The sequence below is a fragment of the Falco naumanni genome, chromosome W, assembly GCF_017639655.2.
Source record: "Falco naumanni isolate bFalNau1 chromosome W, bFalNau1.pat, whole genome shotgun sequence".
Classification (NCBI taxonomy): Eukaryota; Metazoa; Chordata; class Aves; order Falconiformes; family Falconidae; genus Falco; species Falco naumanni.
Genome location: NC_054079.1, coordinates 3,661,464 through 3,685,212, shown reverse-complemented (window position 1 = coordinate 3,685,212; position 23,749 = coordinate 3,661,464). Strand labels below are relative to the sequence as shown.

The window sequence follows — 23,749 nt, the reverse complement described above, 5'->3', positions numbered from 1 at the left end:
ATTTACAGTGACTTAAAATGTAATTAATGAACACTACATCCACATCAATATTCCCTTGAAATCTCAACTATTATACACAACTTCAGAGGTACATCATCTGGGATTGGCATACATAGTAAGATAAAGTGAACATAGAATACAGTTTTCTTAAGTTACACTAACAACTACTTGGGATTCTCCCCCAGGATATTTAAAATTTTATATATAAGTAAACTTAAGTTTGAAATATTTGTACTCAAGAAATATTACAAGTTAGTGGCAATAGATTAAATGAGAGTTTAGCGAGAATTTTTTTTTAAAAAATGAATTCCTCTAAACTACACAGGAACTATTCCTTAGGAAATGCTTGAGTAAATAAGGTAGCATCCTTGAATTTCTAAGCCCTCTTTTTCCTACTATTCAGATAATGACTCAGACTTTTTTTCTCCACCTCCCCACACTTAGTGCACATAATTTCTGGGGCTCAGAACAAAGAAAAAAGCAAACAGCTCTTCTTTCATGGTAAAGCAAAACTTGCCCACTTATAAAGATATTGGAACCAAAAAATATTCATGGTTTTATTGTATATATTTTCTTCAAATTATTAATAATATTATATAGATATTTATATTTATGGCTTTGCGCAAAGACAAAAGAAAAAATATCTAACTCATCCCTGGCCATACAGTTATTATAAGAATCAGATTTATAGTCTTCCCAGCAGCAGTAAAATTCAACATTTTTCATTAATACGTTTCATCCTGTACAGATGTGAGATTTCATACTTATGGGCTTACTTATGTACAGAGAAAATAGGTCACTTCTGAAACTAGCAATGAACCTTTGTATTACAGGAATGTTAGCAATTTGTTTCTTAATCTAAGTACATAGACATTCGTACAAACATATATATACACATATATAATTTTATACTCTGTACCATTTTTTAAATTAAGTTACAAATCCTAGATATTGTCCACTCTATTACAAATTCATTTAAAAATTATTATGGTTTCGCTGAAAGACCATATGAATTAATATTTCTTCATAGTGCTTAAAATAAAAAAATATATAAAAATATTTCACTACTAACCCCATTTCTCCTAGCAAATGTAAACCTTAAACAGTTTGAAAGATCAGTATATGATCTTAATTAACTGAAATAAATGGTCTTGCAGTGTATCCATAATGTTCCAAACACTTTTAAACAATCGCTTCTTCGTATATTATTCTGGGCCACTTGAATTAATGGCAGCAGCATGTTAATGGGTTAATTACATTGATTTTTAATGGTGAGTGGGGGTCAGCAAAAACTGGAAGTTTTTTTTAAAAAATGTATTTGATGTACCACTTTATTAAAAGGTGTAACAGGCATAACAGGCAGCATGGGTTCAAGCTCTGTGGAGCTTTATAATATTTACTTGGCTCTCAAGTACATCTGGATTCATTGCATTATGTAGTTTGTGATATTATTTAATTTTTCAATGCATTGTTAAACTCAGCATTAATGGGAAAAGAATCAGTCCTTTGCATTCACTTCCTTCATGAGTCAGCTGGGTTTTAAGGAACAGAATATAGCTTGTATCATATCCATAATGCTGATTTTTCAATGAGTTAGATTATGACACATTTAGTTCCGATCTCTATTTAATGTGACAAATCAGACACAAATGATCACGAAAGAACTTTTTCTGTGGATAACATAATGTGAAGGTTTGAGCAAACAACAAAACGTTCACAGAACAGTATGCTTTAACCCTGCTTTCTGTCACCATTTCCTTACTGTTTTGAAGACATAAAAAATAAACCTCATACCTATGGGCTATGCTTGGCACTACATGCCTTAGGATATACTAGCCATTTAATTACAATATACACAGAGCAAATCGTGCATTTCCAGATAGAATTGATGCTATATTATATTTATATATCGACTACAAAACTACAGTGAAGACACAGAAAGCACCTGAAAGCCTAAATTAAGCTATGGTTTACAAATAATCCTTTAAATGAAAAACCTCACTTCTAGACTTCAACCAGAGATTCAAAGTCAGAATTATAGTAATTTTAAGGTAGACACAATTAATGAATGGTTATTAGTTCCTAAGATACCATAAAGCCTTTTCCTAAAATGGCCGACCAAACCTATTTTTATTGTCTTTTTTTGTTGTTGTTGTTCTCCAAAGCATGCATGGAATATTTTCAGATGCTATTGAGGGCAAGGAGAAGAAAAGTGATGGCATTGGTGAAGTACAAGTGGCTTGCAGGATCAAGCATACATTTTTACATAAAACATTGCATGTAAAAGTAACATTAAAGCCACTGCATTACAATTCAACACTTATGTTGCACTTAGGTTCAATAGATTTTAAAACTGTAAATTTCAAAGTGAAGAGCTGAACCTAAATTCCTAAACAAAGACCTTGCAATGATACAGCAACAGCAGCTTTTTTTTGGGGGGGGGTGGGTCTAAAAAGTTATTTATAATGGCAATATTTATAGTCTTTGTAAAAGTCTTTAGCAATGTGAAGATTGAAGTCCACCCATTTTTCTGAAAGAAGAGAACAGTCAACATGTCATGAGGTTACAATCTATCCAGAAGAGTGCTAGTGCCAGCATTTTGATTGCAGGTGTTGGCAATTATTTGGTTTTAAATCTAATTCTGAATGGAAAGTGCTAAAATATGAAATGCAATAGGAAACAACAACTGAATTCTTCCTGACAAATTAACAACATATATGTAATACATTAAATAATGAAGGTTTCAGAATATCACTCAGTGTTATATTATAGTTGCATTGATTTTTTAATATATATGTTTGAACTTTTTTACTGTGTTGACAGTTTTTGCATGAAAATAGCAAACCTCATAAACAGAGAAATCTGTCAGACTGATTTTAAAGTCAACATGTTAAAAATAAATAATATTACAGCTGAATTTAGACTTCTTTAATGGTTGCAAGAAAAGAAGATGAATTCCAACAATTTTTTTAAAATTCTTTCATATATATATATATATATAATTTTTACATTCAAGGGCAAAGCTGTCTAAAATATTTTTCTCATAGTGGACTGCTGGGGTACATTAGGAAATAAGCTAAAACTGTTCCGTGGATGGTTCTCAGTTCATTACAAGTCTGTTGCTCACAGTTACCAGGAATCATAAGTTTGATGCGAACCGTGGTTTGTCTCCCTCAGGCTCTGTGCTTAAGACTGTGGAAAAATCCCTTTGCAGACAGGCTGTGGGTGGTGTGGCCACCCGGTTTGGGGGTATGGCTCCTGAGGACATCTGTCTGAAGAGTGAGACACGCTGGGGTACGGTGGCCCGACTGGCTGGGGGCATGCTTGTACCAGGGGTGGGCTGTGGGAGGGAGGCAAGGGACTCTTCCACAGTGGGGTGAGGCCTGGTGATCAGGGTAGAGATCTCATGGGGCAGGGAAGGCTGCGAGGCAGAGAGGGGCCGCACCTCCTGGGTCAGATTGGTGTGGTAGAGGGCCTGGGTGCTCTTGTGTACCTCATTCCTCTGTGCCTGCGGTTGCTGCTGCATGAGAGAGAGTTGTGAGGTGGTTGATGAGACATACTGGAAAGTTCGACCAGCGAGAGGGCTCTGTACAGGTGGGCTGCAGATTGCAGTGGTGTAGGAGCAGGGTGAGAGGATGATGGCTTGCTGGGGCATCTGTGTGCTGAGCGAGGTGGAGTGCAAGTTTCCATGAGAAAGGCTGCTTGTGGTGTAAATGGAAGGGGACTGCATCCTGATGTGTAATGATGAGGTGGCGGTGGAGGTGCTGGAGTTCAGCACAGGCATCTGCTGCAAGCTCACTGGGGCAATGGTCTGCACCATCTCTCTGTCATGCTTCACAATCTGCTTTAAGACCTCATTCTCCTGGTTGTTGAAAACCCCAGTGTTGAGGTCCTTCTGGAACTTCTGCAGGAGGATAGAGTTCTTCTTCCCTTTACAGAGAGGCAGAAGAGTTAGCAAGCCTGACACACAGAGGCAGACCCTCACTCTGACCTTGCATTTCAACCCCCATCACTGAGGGCCACATTGGCATTGTAAAAGCCTGAGCAAACACAGGGTTGAGCCCTGGCCACAGCTCAGCAGGGAGCCCACTGTGATAGGCTGCACTGCACCAGTCTCCCCAGGACCCAAGGACTGAAGACCTCCTCCCTTGAGGCAGAGCAGTGCTGAGCCTCTCCAGGTACCAGTGCTGCAGCAAGTCATGCTGGCATGCAGCTCCTGACAGCTGGTCTCCATGTACACCCAGTTTCCCCTCTCTTTGTACCAACATGGCAGGTTTTCATAACACCATTGTGCTCAGACACCTGAACTTTCTGTGCCTCTTCACTTGTAGTGCACTGCTATTACTACAATTATTCTGAAAGTGTAACCATGGTAATTTGCTGAAAAACAGGGTGAAAAAAAACACCAGGCTCTGCATGTATGTCTTTCCCATTGAAAAATGATCCTAATTTCCACTAAACTATTACACAAGTTATAAATATATCTGCCATTTAGCACATCGCCTGGAACTAATTATTAGACATTAGTAACCAGTGACCACTAGCTTGCAAGAAATCTTCTTTTTAAATATTTTTGAATTAATATGAACTCACAGCTAATGTTAAAACTGCCTACACAATAAAGAATGCTATACACTGTCCTGATGTTTGCTTGATGGCTCTTGGTGTCTGCAAGATGTAGACACTATTCTGTGTCATCAGATGCACAGGAACACAATTGCACTCAATTGTTTCTTATTTTTCAATAAAATGGTTCATATTTTATCTTTTGTCCTGTGTAGATAGCACTTCAGATGGGATTACTACTCCAAGAGCAGACTGGACTTTACTACTGATATCACTTAAGCACATATTACTTTGAGTTGGACTACATTTCCAGACAGTCTTGAAAAACAAATTATAAGACTTTGAAAAGTCTTGAAAACATAAATTAATGCACTGACTGTTCACAATCTGCAAAATACTAAAACAAGTCTATTAAATATTTGAAACTTGTATACATGTATTTATTTATTAAACATTTAATATATTAAACAAGTTTTCTTCCTAATTGGGATAAATATTTTATGCATAGCTGCATTTTGAAACCAGTGTCAATAATGCTGATCAGAGTGCATTTCTCCTGACCAAAGACCATATATTTTTATCTAGTATGTCCTATTAGAGAAGTCCAGAATGTCTGGATGCACAACAGCAGACTCCACACACACTGTTTTGACAATCTGCCATATCATTCTGCCTTTCACTTGGATATCATTGGCCTGCTTTTCTGATTTCAAGTAGATCTCAGTAATGCCAGTGTGCAGCCATCAATGCTAGCAGCACCCATGTTGTGAGGAAAACAAGACCCCTGCTGAAAAAAAAAATAAATTCACTTCAACAAACATGGGTTTTGTGAGTGCTGAGAGACTACAGCTCTTCCCAGCATTATAGATGTCACCTGTAAAGTATTTATGCAGGAAAATGTCATCCACTGCTTATGAAACTGCAATAAACCCTATGAGTGCTGAGGGCAGCAAAAGAAATGTGGGATTAATAAGTAATACTAATCATAATTAAAGTATACAAAATAATCCTCAGAGGACTATGAGAGTTTTCCAAAAGTCAAAAGTTTTAAATACTAAAAAGTGAGCTTGCAGAATTTCTTGTCTGGACACATTTTATTCATAGATCAGCAGAACATTTACTGCAGCATAACAGAAACAAAATAGTGGGACAGGGCCTGAGAGGCAAGTCTCCAAGTATGGTCCAGCCGATAAGCGGGGATGTGCTGGAGCTTGTTGGCCATAAACCTTGGGAGGATGGCCATAAAACCTTGGGAGGACTGCTACTAACCTCGGGAGGACAAGGAATGTGAATAGATAACAACCGACAGGATGAGTCAGGCCGAGAAAAGATAAGGGAATGAGGAACAGATGGCCCAAAAGAGAAAAAACAATTTTGTGCTAATTGATGACTGTAGAAACTTACTTAAAGTGTTCTTTGTTTGTAGTTAACCGATTAGGGATTGCCTAGTATGTAATGTGTAGTTTAAAGAACCAATCTGTTTAAAGCGCGCGGCCTCTGATAACATATATAAACTTGTGATTGTATACAACACAAAATTTTTAAGAAAGCTTTCATCTGGGCATTTTATCCTTCAACTCAAGGAAAAGAAAAGATAGAAAGGTTTTAAGAATTCCAAACATGTAAAAAAAATATTAATACCTATCCTGTCAAGTCTATCAATTGCCACTGTTTCAAAGGCCCTTCTCATCATGGGGTACTCTTCCAGAACCTCGTTGAAGTTGTCCACTGAGAGGGAATACAGGCGACAGTACGTGTCTGCTCGTACACTGGCAGTTCGACGGCCCTTGGTCAAAAGGCAAATCTCTGGGAAGAGAAAAATTTAATACACACAGGAAATGAAGTTAGTGAACCATGTGAAACTTAAAAGCTAGGAAGTGACTTAACACTAACAGTACTCAGCAGCAATTTTTCTATTGCTGTCTACGCAAGGTTGCAGAGGCAATTCTGAAGATGTTTGATTCTATTTTTGCTACTCTGAAAAAATAACTAATCTCCTTTAAGAGCCATGTTTATAAGTTTTCTCAGTCTAGACCAGGGGACTGCAAACTATGGCCCACAGGCCGGATACAGCCCCCCAGGGTCCTCAATCCGTCCCCCGGTATTTACAGACCCCCCCCCCCCCCCCCCCCCCCCCCCCCCCCCCCCCGCGGGAGTTGGGGGGGGGGAAACCAAGCAGCCACAGATGACTTCCTGGCACTTCATCTGCGCACCAGCCCCCTGTTTAAAAAGTTTGAGGACCCCTGACCTAGACACTGATTTCATCAGGCCTTTTTAAAAATATCTTCTTTAAGTTGTAAGAAATGATCCATCCACTGTCAAACACAGCTTGCTGACTCAATTAACCCAAGTGATTCTATTGATTTTTTTGGAAATACTCCACTGACAATCATTCACTAGATTTACTAAACTTATTTAATACATGACATCATGATATCTGAATATAAGAACTGCTCTAAGAAAAAATGCTTCAGGCATGAAAATGCCTTCTGTTATCTTAGGTTTTAAGTCCTAGGCATTTTGGGAGAGTAAATTTATGATTTTAGACTTTTTTTCCTCGTTGGGCTAAAAAACTAGAACTCTTTTAACCTCCGCTTACTCTATGTGAATAGTCTAGTAGACTTTCTCTGCAAGTGCCTCAAGCAGGAATTCACCATTCTCAAACAGAGGAGACCAAAGCCATATGCAGAGTCCCAAGAAACAGCCCCAATCCTACAACAGCCAATTCCTGAACCCACAGGAAGAGAGTTACTGGATAAAGGCCAAAGCCAGTGCCTGAGGCTTATAACAGCAAAACATACAAGACAGAATAAGAAAGACACATAAATCCATCTTAGGGAAGTTTCCCAACTGAAGGCTTCAATATTCAGACATGTTACATGTTACTGTCTTGAGACGCTTCGGAACCCCCAGAGCAGCCCAAGCCTGTTGAAGTTGTTCAATAGCATCCAGAGCCTTCTCCCCAGTATAGGCAGATGCTCACACAACTTTTGAGAAGGTATCAATGGAGACATGAACGTACTGTAAACAACCAAAAGAAGGCACATGTGTGACGTCAGTTTGCCACCGATCCAAGGTCTGATATCCACGTGGATTGACCCCTTGTGGAAACATCAGCCCAGGACCCAATCGCTGACACTCCGGACAAGCAGCGATGATGGATTTTGCACCCGCAAAAGATATTTTAAATTGACAGATAAGTGCCCAAGCACCCTGATGAAAAAATTGATGAGACATGAGGGCCTGTCGTATCACATCCGGCACTGGAGGAGTCCATGTGGGAGCTGCAAGAGCATCAGCATGGGCATTTCCTTCACAGATGAATCCTGGCAATCCAGCGTGACTGCGGACGTGCGGAATGTAATATCTATGTGTATGTTGGCTCACTATTACCCATAATGTTTTAACAAAAAAAATAGTTGTTCTGAATTTACCTCCTTAAGCAGTGTGCAGTCAATACATCACGTGACATCTACAACATAAGCAGAGTCTGTAACAATGTTTACAGCACATCGAGAAAACATTTTAAAGGCAACAATGACAGCACTAAGTTCAACCAATTGAGGTGATCCCTGTGTTAAGTGTATCAGTTCTCGCCATTGCTTCCCATCATGCCAAATGACCACTGCCTTTCCCAGTTTCCCAGAAGCATCCGTAAAGACTGTAGGGCCTTGCACTGGGCCATCTGCTGCCAGCAGCTTTTGAAGTATTTGTATGTCCGAATAAGTTTGCAACAATTTATGACTGGGAAGATGATAGGATATATGTACTTTAAATCCTTCCAGAGCTAACTGAAACAGTAAACTGTTTGCCAAATACCAGCTTATGTAATAGTGTTCAATAGGAATTATCAAGTAATTAGGATACTGGCCCATGAGTTGAACACACCGTGTATGTCCTTTGGTGATGATTTTTGATACTAGTTCGATCTGAGTGCTCACTGTCTTCCGTGGTTGTACAGATAAAAATAACCATTCTAAGACATGTAGCGGATCCTGCTAGCACTCATTCCATTGGCCCAACAATCCCATGGGATGATAGTTAGCAATGACAACATATAAACTTATTGGAGTTTCTAAGTCTACACAGTGTACCCTTTTTTGTTGCAGACCATCAGCCACCCTCTCTAGGGCTGAGGTGGCTTCTTTAGTTAGTGATCGGGGAGACATTAAATCAGTGTCACCCTTCAATAGATCAAAGAGTGGTTTCAATTGGTCTGTTGTAAGGCCCAAATATGGCCTTACCCAATTTATGGTCCCTAATAATTTTTGCAAATCATTTAGGGTTCTGACATTTACTCGGAGCTGGATAGACTGTGGCTCAAGTGTTTGATCTAGCACTTTATCTCCCAAGTATTTCCACAGGGCTTGTTGAATCTTTTCTGGTGCTATACGTAGCCCAAAGGTGGCCAACAACTGCTGCAAAACTAGATACACTTGTTGAAGTTCAGCCTTATTTGCAGCCGATACAAGAATATCATCCATATAATGATATCAATGCACTTGTGAAAATTGTTCCTGTACAGGTGACAATGCCTTTGCTACATACCATTGACATATAGTAGGACTGTTTTTTATACCCTGCGGCAACACCGTCCATTGGTATCACTTACAAGGAGTCATACTGTTTCTGCTAGGTATTGAAAAAGCAAATTTACATTATCAGCTTCATGTAAAGGAATACTGAAAAAACAATCTTTTAAATCAATTACCAAAATGTCCCAGTTTCGTGGGATCATCATTGGGGAAGGCATGCCCGATTGCAGGGCTCCCATTCCCTCCATTACATCATTTACTTTCCTTAAATCTTGTAACAGGCACCATTTGCCCGATCTCTTTTTTATCACAAACACAGGGGTATTCCAAGGACTATGGGAAGGTTCTAGGTGACCTTGTGCTAATTGTTCTTCTACTAACTGTTGGAGGGCTACGCATTTTTCCTCAGGAAGGGGTCACTGTTCCACCCAAACAGGGGTATCTGTCTTCCAAGTCAAAGGCAGAACAGGTCTTTGTACACCCTCCATCACAGCAGCCCCTATTAAAAATCCTTCTGGGTACCAATGATAACTCCCCATTGTCCCAAAACATCCCGTCCCCACAAGTGCAGAAGGACATCAAGCACGTAGGGACTGATTGCTGCTGTCTGGCCTTCAGGGTTTCAAACTTGCACCGTATACTACTGACTTTGGACACTTTGTGTCACACCACCCACTCCTGCCGAACAGACAGGCCAAGAGCAAGGCCAAATGCGTGCAGATATAAAAGTTACATCTGCTCCCATGTCAATCATTCCGGTCACTTGTCTTGTGGAAGGGGTCCCTTTGGCTAAGGTGATTTTAAAGGTTAGAGTTGGTCGAGCGTTTTGTATGCCCCGAGTCCAGAAAATTTGTGGTGTTCCTGTTGAACCAAACCCTTTTTGCCCCAGACTTTGTCATGGGCATAATTAACTTGCACCCAGAAAGAAATTAATTGTGCAATCCAGCTACATGGGGGGTGGTCCACACCATTGCTTGAATCTGACCCATATAATCAGCATCAATGACTCCTGGTAAGACAAACAAATCCTGTAATGTTACACTAGAGCAAGCAACAGTGAGCTCAATCTATTGCCAATGGGTCCCACAGCATTCAGTGGGACCTTATGTACTTTTTCATCTTCTGTTGTGATGGCAGTTGCTGCGGTAACATCCAATCCAGCGCTCCCTGAAGTTGGGGCTGCAAGTTGGCTGCATAAGCCTGGAATTGTTGTGGAGGATTCATTTGTATCATCACATGGTTCCTCCCTGCATTCCTCCCCCCATTTCCCTGCTTTCTGTTGCCACCTGCAAGTAACTGTCCTTGAGCGTTAAACTTAGATCTACAGTATTTTGCAAAATGCCCTAGTTTGCTACATCAACAGCATACCAAACCAGAGCCATCACTCCTTCCTGACCTCGATCTCTTGGGACAGTCCTTTAAGTGACCTTCTTGCCCACGTGTGTAATAATGGCAGACAACCCTGACTGCATCAGCAAAGGTCTCTGCCAGATGCTCCATTTGGAAGGCAGCTGTTCCTACCTTCCCACATACATCCATTAATTCTATTAAAGCGAGATTATGATTTGCATGTCTGCAATCACCTTTGTGCAATCCTCATTCGCATTGTCCTTAGCTAATTGAACTAAAAATGCTTCCTTAGCTGCCCATTCTGTATTTGCTCATCCAAGGAGTCTCTCAACCTATCTAGGAATGACACATACCCCTCATTTGGACCTTGTTTTATTGTGGTCCACAATTGTTGTGGAGCGCCACGATCTGGGACCTGCAATAAAGCTTGGAGAGCTAACTCTTTTTCCTGCTGCAGGACTAAAGGATGTAAGCGAGCTTGTAACTGAGGAGAGTTAACTGGAGCCTCCCCCATCAATTGTGGAATCCCTGCCCCAAAACGTGGATCATCCTGGGGGTATTCTAAATTCATCAATGATTGCTCATTTGCCAAGCACCTCCAATTTGACTCAAAAAGTAACATTTGTATAGGGGGTCAATATAATTTGCACAATCATACAGCAATCATAAGCAGTAAGCTCTGCTGTGAAAAGACTACGTAACAATGATTGAGCGTAGGGTGAGCCTATTCCACACTGCATACAGGTTGATCTTAATTCTTTTATCACTCCACAGCTGAAAGGTTACCACTCAGGGGGAGCATTACCATCCCTTCAAAGCACTGGGCAGGCTAACACCCTGCCCCCCATGGCAGTTGTGCCATCAATATCGCCTTCCACAAGTGCTTGTTCCCACAACTTTTTCCAGAATTTGGCAGGATCTGGTCCTGATGCATTAATTCGGACTGGTTGTTGAACATGACCTGAGGTCTCCTCCAATAAGCCTATCACAGGTGGCTCAGGATCACAGTCAGGCAACAGGACAATGACTGGATTCCCCTGCCACCCCAGAGGGAAGCAACTCTGCCTGCTCAACCCAGCAGCGCTCTGCTCCTCCTGTCAGCCCTGGCTGTGTGAATCAGGCGATGGCAGAGAATCTGATGGCACTGAAGGTACCTTATTTGGCATCATCTCTGCAACCAGGGATGTGGCTATTTCAACTGCAGCCTTTGTCTCCCTGTCCGCTTCTGATTGTTCTAGTAAATCTAAGACCAATCTCCGTGTTGTCAATGATGCTGTAGCAATTTTGTCCCCTCTCGTGGCAGCCCCAGAAAGTAACTTTCCAGCATTTCATATCTGAATGCTGGAGACATTTTTCACCATAAATGGCAAATCATTCTTTTTACACCACCCCAGCAGAGTTCTTATTGCAGTCTCATCATACCTTATGCCTCTACTTTCAAATATGTCTATTAGCATTTTTAATACAGGGTTTGTCTCTCCGTCCACTTCTGATTGTTCTAGCAAATCTATGATCAATCTCCATGTTGTTAACGAGGCTGTGTAGAGGGATTTTTAAAGGACCGAGGGCATATGTTACCACTGTCTGGGTTGGACAAACCAGGCCTGTTAGTTGAAGCTGCAGAGCAGCTTTAAATTGTCCTTGGAACAAGCAGTGGGAGAAAGAAAACAAGCTATGCACAAACAAGAAGCCAGGTGCAGAGCAAGTCCTGAGAAACACGAAATCAGCACACTCTGATCAGGCACCTGCAGCATGCCCACCGATCAGCAACATGAACCCCCACATGACCAGAGACTTCTATCCAATCACCTGTGTGTAAAGTTGTGTGAGCGGATGGTTTAAGTTATAAATATGACCTGTTTGTTTAATAAAGTGAGCACGGCATGTAGCCATATTGGTGTGATTGTCGTGACTTGGCTGACTCTCCATGGGGGACCCTCTTCGTCTAGCGCCCGAACAGGGACCCGTTTATTCGCTTAAATGAGGTTCGCTTAAATGCGGAAGTCTCCGTGCATCGGACCCGAAGGGAAGCTATCCGATTAGGGAGCTGGAGGTTGGAGGCAGGCAGAACCTGGAAGGCGAAAAGCGGAGTCCAGAGTTCGGTGTAGAGCTGCAGATCGCACTCCCACCGAAGGTAAGACCGTGTCGAGTAAAGCGTGGCAGGGCTCCCCGCTCATTTCCTCTGTGAGGGGGGGAGACGACTAAGGAAGACTGCGACGAATGCGGCAGGGCTCCCCGCTGATAGCCTTTCTGTGAGAGGGGGAAGCACTAAGAAAGACTGCGACGAGTACGGCAGAGCTCTCCGCTGATATCCTTTCTGTGAGAGAGGGGAGGTCTTACGAAGACCGCAATGGAATTAGACGCGACAATTAAACTGTTAACTAGCATCCTCTTTAAGAGAGGGGAGAGCATTAAAGAAACAGAAGTGGAAGCTTTAGTTTGCTGGCACGAAAAAAGGATAAGATTCCCGACCCCACATTATTGTTTAGTATGATGGAATGGAGAGAAGTGGGAAATTGCCTCTGGGATACTACGATTGAGGGAGGTAAAGAAAGAAAAGAAGCTAAAGCCTTAGGAGCTGCGTGGCAGTCTATAATTAACACTCTGGAAACTATGAAGGTGGAAAAAAAAAGTAGCGGCAGCAGCTACAGAAGCGTTGGGAGGAGATGTGGTAGAAAAACCAATAGAGCAGAAGGGTGATTCACCTAAGCCTTCTCTCTTGGCTATGTTTTTCGGAATTGGGCATACTCGCCCTATGAAGGGTATGTCAGCCTCTACGTGTTCAACAGTACAGGAGTTTTTAGATAAGACAGCAGACAAACTGGAAGTTACTCCTCAGGGGTCTGTTGTGACTGAGCCGAAACCAGAAGAGGCTGTTGAGCCTCCCCAGGAAGGAGGAGCAGCGAGTCACGCGGCACCAATTGGAGCTGTGGGTGGAGCAAGGCCAAAACGGAGGGTGGCTACAGCTCGTAGGTCAAATCAGGGGGGGCAAAAGCGCCGTCCAATGTCATATCGTCCTCTTCCTGAAACATCATTGGATGAATTTGAGGAGGAAGGCGGGGAGAAGCTTTGTGATAACAATACAGAGAAATCCTTACAGGAGGAAATAGATAAATTAAGAAACCTGGTAAAGCGAGTTGAAATGAACCTGCCTACTACTTCAATACCTGTAATTCCTCCAGTCAGCCCAACTACCCCACCGATGCTGAACTCGAGAAAAGATCCAATTCTACAGCATTGGTCTGGTGTTATTCGTGATGCTATTTTGGAGGGTGATTGGCAGCTGACCAGCTCGTTAGCTTGTCCAGTACTGATTATTAATCTTGATGTACATAACTGGGACATGATTTATGGAAGGTTAATGATCAGATTTTAGCAATAGGAGTGTTGCAACCTTTTAAGATGATCCCTCATAATTGGCAAAATTGTTGTGATAGACTTGAAAGACTGTTTCTTCACGATTCCCTTACACCCTGATGACATGCAAAGAGCCTCACTAATGATGATTTGCAACCGTTCCGATCCTGGTTGCATGGCACCAAAGCCAACAGTCCTCGAATTTGTTCACCAGAACAGCGGGCTGCCCTAGAAGTTGTGTCCCACAAGATTCAGACTGGCTGGTGTGGTCGCTGAATGGCAAATCATCCGTTGTCTTTTTTGGTTTGTAATGTTGCCACTTCACCTTTTGCCCTTATTTTAAAATGGCAAAAAAAAAAGGGGGGGAAAATACGGCGATCGTTTTAGAGTGGTTGTTTTTGCCACTGCAACCCAGACATCGTATTTTAAGTCGCCCTGAAGCAGTAGCGACCTTGGTGAGAAAAGGAAGAGACAGGATTGTTGAAATTGATGGGACTGAACCAGCAGATCTCACTATTCCAGTCCATGGTGATGATTATGAGTGGCTCCTGAGACATTCAACAGCCATACAGGAAGCCTTGATGGGTTATACAGGTGTTGTACACAACAACCGGCCAAAAGGAACTCTCTGGAAGATGTTAGAACATTACCAGTGGACTGCGAGACCATTATGCTCAAAAAGACTCGTTGAAGGGCCAACGGTGTTCACAGATGCAGTACAAAAGATGAAGAAGTCTGCGTGTGTTTGGCAATCTGATAATCAGTGGCAGAAACACATGATCACCGGTGAACCACGGGACAACCTTCAAACCTTGGAACTGAAAGCAGTGTGTTGGGCATTGGGAAGCCGGAACGACACACTTGTAAACATAGTATCAGACTCATTGTACATAGTTGGTGTAGTACAGCGTATTGAAGATGCCTTGTTGAGAGAGACAAAGAACCAACATCTTGGTGAAATGTTTATACAACTGCGTAGTACTCTTCGACAGAGAAAACATGAATTTTGTATTATGCATACTAGAAGTCATCAGTGGACTATTGGTTTGGGTGAAGGTAATGCTAGAGCTGATGCAGCAGTCAGCTGTCTGGCAATAACTCCTCCAACAAATAAGTTTGAAGAAGCTCGTAACAGCCATGAGATGTTTCATCAGAATGCAAAGTCTTTACATCGACAGTATCAAATACCCATAGCAGATGTAAACGGTATTGTCCGCTCCTGTCCTCAATGTAGTCATCATGGACCTGGTTTAGGGGTGGGCACAAACCCAAAAGGTCTGAAGGCACTTCAGGTTTGGCAAATGAATGTAACACATGTACCTGACTTTGGGAAGCTTAAGTATGTGCACGTCACAATTGACACCTATTCTCATTTTATATGGGCCACTGCACAAACTGGTGAAAAGGCATTACATGTGGAGAGATGCTTAATGTCTTGTTTTGCTGTCATGGGAGTACCTGTAGAAATAAAGACAGACAATGGCACAGCGTATAGTAGTCAACAAGTCGCTAGGTTTATGACAACTGGGGGAATTAAACACGTTAAAGGGATTCCTCACTCACTAACGGGGCAAGCAGTTGTTGAAAGGGCAAACCGTACCCTGAAGGATTATCTTCAGAGACAGAAAGTATGGCAGGACATAGATGTAACTAAACGGTTGACTAAGGTGTTGTTTACCTTAAACTATCTCTCCCTTACGGAGGATAGAGAGGGACCACCTGTTGTTATACATCACCAAACAGCGCGAGGGAACCAAACAACTACAGTTCCTGGTTTGAATGTTCTGTATAAAAATATGGCTTCAGGTGTATGGGAAGGACCTAATCCGGTGTTATTTATCGGTAGAGGTTATTTTTGTATCTCCACAGATAAAGGACCTACATGGATCCCTAGCAAGTTTGTGCGACCTGCATGTCAAGGTCAGAAGACAGAAGACTCAGAGCGATCAGACAGAATAAACTGTCTATGTTGTAAGGGATGTAACCCGTGGGTATTGTGCCAATGTATGCTATGTGGGGTAAAACGGTTCTGTAAGCCAAAGTTTAAATGTAAATGGTGTAAAGAGTGTATGTGTTTGATTGGTAACTGGGCATGAAGCAAGAGAAAACATACGACTAGTGTAATACCATGCTGATTGGAGACAGTCGACATCATCAATCTGTGAAAGCACAGATTTGTGGGGGGGGAATGTGAAAAAAACAAAACACCCAAACAAACAAACAACCAAACAAATAAATTGTAGGAGTAAACAAGTTTGGTGGACTTGGTTTACGGTCTTGATGAATTTTTTACCCATTGGCCAAAGTATTTTTGACATCTTGCCTAGGACAAACATATGGGTGACATGGGCAAATATCACAGGAATAACAGACTTTTAAGTCTGCAACAGGCAGACAACCCCTTTAGAATTTGTTTAGTTGGTATTCCCCTGCAAGAAAATGAAACAAATTTTGATGGTTTTTGGAATGTTAAATCAGTGGATCTGACTTCCAATCAGAATGGTACATGTATGAGTCCAAATGGGCAATATGTTTGGCCTTCTCTGCGTAATGCAGCGTGGCAGAAGACGGTTATTGAGAATTTCAATCAGCCACATGGTTTACCTTTGCAGGAGTTAGATCTATTGGCTAGCATTGTACCTGTTGAATATGTTAATGTTACTGCAACTGATATGGCAGACTGTACCCACATGTCATCACCACTTCAACCCATGAATGGCACTGGAGTAATTTTGTTTGGTGACCCGTGGCAGTTCTGGCTAACACATCAAGGTGAACGGGGGTTTTATACAGGGTTTCAAAATCTAACCAGTTCACCTATTTAGAGTAAATTGAAAACTGAGGGGTTTCCATAAAGATGTATCAGGGGGTTATTGGTTGCCACCGGGAGTCTTTCTGATATGTGGGGACAGAGATAGTGTTGATGTAGATAGTGTTAGGCATGCTACATTACAAAATAGAGCTGCAGTAGATTTTTTTGCTATTAGCACATGGACATGGTTGTGAGGATTTTGAAGGGATGTGTTGTATCAACCTTTCCGATCATTCCATATCGATGCACAAGAAGTTGTCACAACTGCAGGGAGACATGAAGCATATTCTTGCTGATGATAATCCCTTTGATGAATGGTTGAGAGGATTGGGCATAAAAGGTTGGTTAAAGACGTTATTGATGGAAGGAATACGCTTTGTTATAATCATTGTTGTAATGTTTTTAGCTGTTTGTTTTCTTGTTTGAAGAAGGGTTTAACATCTATTGTGAAACAGACATGGGTTGTCCAAAAAAAAAAAAAGGGGGATATGTAGAGGGATTTTTAAAGGCCCAAGGAGATATGTTACCACTGTCTGGGTTGGACAAACTAGGCCTGTTAGTTGAAGCTGCAGAGCAGCTTTAAATTGTCCTTGGAACAAGCAGTGGGAGAAAGAAAACAAGCTATGCACAAACAAAAAGCCAGGTGCAGAGCAAGTCCTGGGAACCACAAAATCAACACACTCTCATGGGCACACTCTGATCAGGCACCTGCAGCATGCTCACCAATCGGTGACACGGACCCCCACATGGCCAGAGGCTTCTATCCAATCACCTGGGTGAGCAGTCAGTTTAAGTTATAAATATAACCTGTTTGTTTATTAAAGTGAGTACGGCATGTAGCCATATTGGTGTGATTGTTGTGACTTGGCCGACTCTCCACGGGGGACCCTCTTTGAGGCTGTGGCAATTTTGTCTCCCCTCGAGGCAGCCTCAAGAAGTACCTTTCCAATGCTTTGCCATGTCTGAACACTGAAAACCTTGTTCACTGTAATTGGCAAATCATACTTTTTACACCATGCTAGCAGGATTCTTATTGCCATTTTATCTTATTTTACACCTTTTTTTAAAATATAGCCATAAGCATTGAAAATATAGAATTTTTCTCCCTGTCCACTTGTAACTGTTCTAGAAAGTTTAAGACCAATCTCCATGTTGTTGGCAATATTGTTGCAATTTTATCCCCCCTCAAGGCAGCCTCAAAAACTATTTTTCCAGTGTTTTGCCATATTTGAACGCTGGAGGTATTTTTCAGCATAACTAGTACATCATTTACTTTGTATCATCCTAGGAAAGATCTTATTGCCTTCTTGTTATACTTCATGCTTCCTTTTCCAAATATATTTATAAGCATTGTTAGCATAGATTTTTCATCTTCTTCACCCATATCAATTAGTCCCAAATACACTGGGCACCAAAAGTTGCCATTTGAGTTAAGATGAACAACAAACATTGCAATACACCCATATAAATTAGTTGTCAACAGCTCACATCTCACAGTGTCTGTTATGGGTCATAGGTTCTCCCACTTGCCTCAGCTACATTGGGTACCAGTTGCAGTCAGAGTCTAACACACCCACACAAAGGGCATCAATTGTCACAGCATAAACAAACTAGCAGGCTGCAACAAAGCTTTTACCATCAGACTCTACCATGCATATGGCATCCCCTTCTTCCAGAGGCCAAACCACACTACCCCTTCTCTGTCTTGGTATCCCCTTCTTCCAGAGGCCAAACCACACTACCCCTTCTCTGTCTAACCTCTTCTACACTCCTCAGGGCTATTTAACTACTTAGCAGGAAGGAGCTACAGCTGCACATCATCCATGTCAATCAACACACTGCCTTGGCAGCAAGGCCACAGCTGCATATTATCAATGTTAATCAACCCACTGCCTACATTCCTCTGCAACAGGGGTCCTCAAACTACAGCCTGCAGGCCAGATATGGTCCCCCACGGTCCTCAATCTGGCTCCCGGTATTTATAGAACCGTTCCCCCCCCCCCCCTCCTGCCAGGGGTTGGGGGGAAACCAAGCAGCTGCAGATGACTTCCTGCCACTTCATCTGCGCACCGCCCCCCTGGTTAAAAAGTTTGAGGACTCCTGCTCTACAATGACCCAAAAGAAGAATGATTTCAAAATGGACCCTGAGCAATTACAAGCCTTTGAAAAATTAATTAGGTTATAGTTCAAGCAGTATCTTTTGGGCCAGTTCAGACTGGGGAAGATGTAAAAAATGTGCCCTGCACTGCAGCCAAGGAGAATGGCCCTACCTGGAGCCTCTGGCAGAAAGTACCAGGGGAAATGGGAGGTCGACCCTTGGGTTTTTGGAGTCAGTGATATAGAGGATCTGAGGCCTGCTATACTCCAACTGAAAAAGAGATATTGGCAGCTTATGAAGGTGTTTGAACCGCTTTCAAAGTGATTGGTAATGAAGTGAAGCTCTTCCTGGTACCCTGGATACCAGTGCTGGGCTGGATATTTAAAGGGAGGGTTTTCTCTACATATCATGCAACTGATGCTACTTGGAGTAAGTGGGTTGTGCTGATTACACAATGAGCTTGGATAGGAAATCCCAATCATCCAGGAATCTTGGAAATTATTATGGACTGCCCAGAAGGTAAAGATTTTGGAATGTCATCAGTGGAGGAGGTGACACATGCTGAAGCTCCACTGTATAATGAACTGCCAGAACATGAGAAGCAGTATGCCTTGTGTACTGATGGGTCCTTCCATATTGTAGGAAAGCATCGGAGGTGGAAGGTGGCTGTATGAGGTCCCCTACAACAAGTTGCAGAAACTGCTGAAGGAGAAGGTGAATCGAGCCAGTTTGCAGAAGTGAAATCTATCCAGCTGGCTTTAGATGTTGCTGAATGAGAAAGGTGGCCAACACTTTACCTCTATACTGACTCATGGATGGTGGCTAATGCCCTGTGGGGGTGCTTACAGCAATGGATGCAAAGTAATTGGCAACGCAGAGGTAAACCCATCTGGGATGCTGCATTATGGCAAGATATCACTGCTTGGGTGGAGAACCTGGTTGTGAAGGTACGTCATGTAGATGCTCATGTACCCAAGAGTTGGGCCACTGAAGAACATTTAAACAACCAGCAGGTAGATCAGGCTTCTAAGACTGAATTGGCTCAGGAAGATTTGTATTGGCAACATAAAGGTGAATTATTTATAGCTCGGTGGGCCCATGACACTTCAGGCCATCAAGGGACAAGATGCAACATATAGATAGGCCTGAGATCAAGGCGTGGACTTAACCATGGACACTATTGCACAGGTAATCCATGAATGTGAAACATGCACTGCAGTTAAGCAAGCCAAACAGTTAAAGCCTCTTTGGTATGGAGAAAAATGGCTGAAATATAAATATGGTGAGGCTTGGAAATTGATTATATTATACTTCAAGAGATCTGCCAAGGCAAGCACTATGTGATTATAATGGTGGAAGAAACTACTGGATGGCTGGAAGCATATCCTGTGCCCCATGCCACTACCCAGAACACTCTCCTGGGCCCTGAAAGACATGGCACCGCAGAAAGAATTGAATCAGACAACAAAACTCATTTCTGAAACAGTCTCATAGACACTTGGGCCAAAGAATATGGTATTGAGTGGGTATATCACATTCCCTATCATGCACCAGCCCCTGGGAAAATTGAACGATGTAACGGACTGTTAAAGACTATGCTGAAAGCAATGGGTGGTGGAACTTTCAAACACTGGGACACACATTTAGCAAAGGCTACCTGGTTGGTTAATACCAGAGGATCTGCTACTCGAGCTGGTACTGCGCAGTCAAAGCTTTTGCGTACTGTAGAGGGGGATCAAGTTCTGTAGTGCACCTTAAAAATATGCTTGGGAAAACAGTCTGGGTCATTCCTGCCTCAGGCAAAGGCAAATCCATTTGTTGGGACTGCTTTTGCTCAGGAACCTGGGAGCACTTGGTGGGTGATGGGGGAATATGGGGAAGTTCAATGTGTGCTTCAAGGGGATTTGATTTTGGGTGAAAACAGCCAATGAATTGAGTTGTGTGATGTTAACTGTTACACAGTATTGTACATTGTCACTTCTATGTGCCTGTTAGTACTGGGTATCCTGTGACGCCCATTTCTACCACTTTGGATTTGAAGATTTGAACCTGCCTCCTCTTTAACTGCCTCACCAACGAAGATTGACTGGTGAAACCAGATCAGAGCAGCCATAATAGAATCAGAACTGGCTTCAACATGCAACAATCCAACACCTCGTACCATCTTCCCTGCCCAGAAAGACTGTTACAACAGATGGAGCTCACCATCATGGACTAAATGAACTCAACGGACTTTAGAGGGATGGTCCAAAGACTAAGGGAATGATATCTATGTATTTATGTTAAAGGACAGGAGAGGTGATGATGATGTATTGGAAAATGTAGCATGATATAAATGGTATGGAATAAGGGGTGGATACTGTCCTCGTTTCAGCTGAAATCTCATTTACTTGGACTTGAGAGCAAGAACAGAGAATGCCAAAAATGTGTCCCCATCAAACACTTGTGTTCTTTTAAATAAATCAAAGTAATTATTTTTTAACAAATAAATAAACAACAGTTTTCATGAAGAGAACAAAGTAATGAAAATATCCATGATATATTTAAAATTAGTCTTAGTGTCATCAAGTACACCAGGTGCCCTCAAGAATTATGCTCTCCTTGACATTCAATTTAATTAAATTGACTATGAAATACAATCAATAGTACAAGAGTGTGTGGTGAAACACGAATGCCACAGAGTATTTTCAAACAGTTTGGACAAACAAGGTTCTTTATTAGCATAAAAAGAAAGTGGTAGCAGCATATTACTCACTAATATTTCCATCTGTGGTCGGAATGGTGCATTGTCTTCATGCTGACACTTTTAAAGTGTAAAATACTTTCTTTCTCCTTTCCAAATGTAAGAATGTCTTCAGTTCCAATTAATAATTATGTATTAGGCTACATTGAACCTGTAATTCAACTCTTAATGCAAGTTTTACTTTAATTATTTAATCTCTTTGGACAACTGTTACCTAGAACATTTGAAAATAAATGTCAGTCACTGCACTAATGATAAATGAGTATTTGAAAGCACTAAACAATGCCAAAAACATTTTGTTCTTACAGTCCATATTTAATATAAATGCAATTAATTTATATGTGAAAATCACAATTTGTGTTCTGCTAGCATAAGATCTTTCCCACAGAACAATCCAGCTCTCAAAATAATATTGAAAAGGGCTCAAATACCATGTACGTTTTGCTGTCAAGACATTGAACTAAACCCCACAATAATAAAAGTTTGAAGTTAAGCCTGTTCTGAAGGTTATAATTATAATAATCAAACCTGATCATCAGTATATCAATTGTACACATACATGATGTTTTTTAGTAGGAGCATCAGGCTCAGGTTCTGGAACATCATGAATTTCTAAAGAAGCTAGCTCATATGTATATCTTGTAAAACAGGGGAAATATAGATTCTATTTTATTATTGCATAAGTGTGACAAAACACTCTGGATAGGAAATTCTACATACCTGAAAGACAGCACTAAGGAAGACTTATTTTGGGAAAACCTGAATGAGTGAAGGTGAATGACACAACTCATAGGATGACTCTTAAAGAATTAGGATTAGTAGGTCTTTTATAAGGGCCACAGTTTTGGTACCAACTGAGATCAGGTTCATAGTTCCTATGGACTATATTGATATGCCACCATAGGTGCTTAATTTTCCCCCTCCCCTGTTGCTATGTGATTCCAAATTTATTTTTTTTCTCTCAAGAAAATTACTGGGGATGTGGGAGCAGTTCATCTCTAGCACCATTTGTGATGTTGTATTGCTTTCTTAGTCTTTGCTGTATTGGTACATGGATTGGCTACCCTAGCAATAATTTCCTGTTTCCAATTTATGTAGACCTATGAAAAACCTTTTTTTCCTCTGGGAAGTACAGCTTAGCTGACAGTATGGCACATATCCATTAACTGTTGGTTCATTTTCCATTTAAATTATACTCCAGATGTAATACATCAAGTATCTATGTCACATTAAAATTTGACTAGAGATTAAGAAACTTCAAAAATCAAAATAACAATATAAAGTTGCCTTGAAGACATAATGTGTCCAAAAATAGATAAACTGTGCTGATAAAAGAAACAGTTATGAGTCAAATAGTTATATGGTTTATTAAAAAATATCAAACTGGTCTTGTCTTCATGGAACATATTTCTTAGAATTTTACATAGTCATATATAGAAAATTAATGCAGTGAATTATTATCATACGCACAGCTCTTTTTTTAAAGAACACAAAGATCAGAATGAAAGCTAAAGTTCACTTTACAAGGTGCAGGAATTATTTTTTTTTTTTAGTAATGAATAAGTTAGTTAACTAGTATTTTAGCCATATAGTGCTCTCCATATTAAAGTCCAGCAAATAAAACTATAAATTTCTATGTATTTGTGAACTACAGCAGTTTATTAAATGCTCTGTCCCCTTCCTAAGCTATAGCAGGTTTCCTATCATCTGTAAGATTCAACATTACAGGATCTAATGAAGTGTCTTTCCAGCTGAGGACAGCTGACACTTGCTATAGTTCCTCAGCAGGAAACTTGTTTCATCATGTAGCAGGTGTATACATTGTTGTGCAAATGGGCAAGCAGCTGTTCAGACCATCTGGTTACTTTCAGCAGCAGAAGATAGAAAATCAAAGCAATTCATAAGCTTGGGTCAGTTGGTCTAATGTATATGGGAATGTTTTGTGTGAACAGATTAGAATATTGTTTATTTTATAGAGAGCAATGAGTTACTAAACTATTATAGACAGAACTTAGATGTGTGACAGCTCTTTGCATTCCCCCATGCTTTCATGCCTTTTCCTAGCAAGTTATATAAGTCTTCAGAGCATGTTTCCCAAAACTACCAGGTTTAGGTAATTCTCCCTAACTCTTCATAACAGCAACTCTTTGTCATAGTGCTAAGATCAATAGTTCTTGATTTCCTTCAAGGTATTGAAATTGTCCACTGACCAAAAACTAGCTAACAGGCACCTTCTTGGTGTGCCAGTCACAGGAAGGGACAGTAGCCTTTAAACTGGGGCACTCTGC

General features: G+C 41.2%; 1 protein-coding gene across 1 annotated transcript in view; it reads right to left on the bottom strand.

Annotated features, from left to right (window-relative positions):
- Positions 1 to 3,022: 3,022 nt before the first annotated feature.
- The window catches only part of LOC121080703 (potassium/sodium hyperpolarization-activated cyclic nucleotide-gated channel 1-like), a 180,323-nt gene continuing 159,596 nt past the window's right edge, over positions 3,023 to 23,749 (bottom strand). Inside the window, exons 7-8 of the mRNA XM_040578839.1 lie at positions 6,208 to 6,372; positions 3,023 to 3,930 (exon numbers count right to left, since the gene is read on the bottom strand). Of these exons, the coding sequence (XP_040434773.1) occupies positions 3,140 to 3,930; positions 6,208 to 6,372 (956 nt within the window). The 3' untranslated portion in view covers positions 3,023 to 3,139. The remainder of the gene's footprint in view (positions 3,931 to 6,207; positions 6,373 to 23,749) is intronic.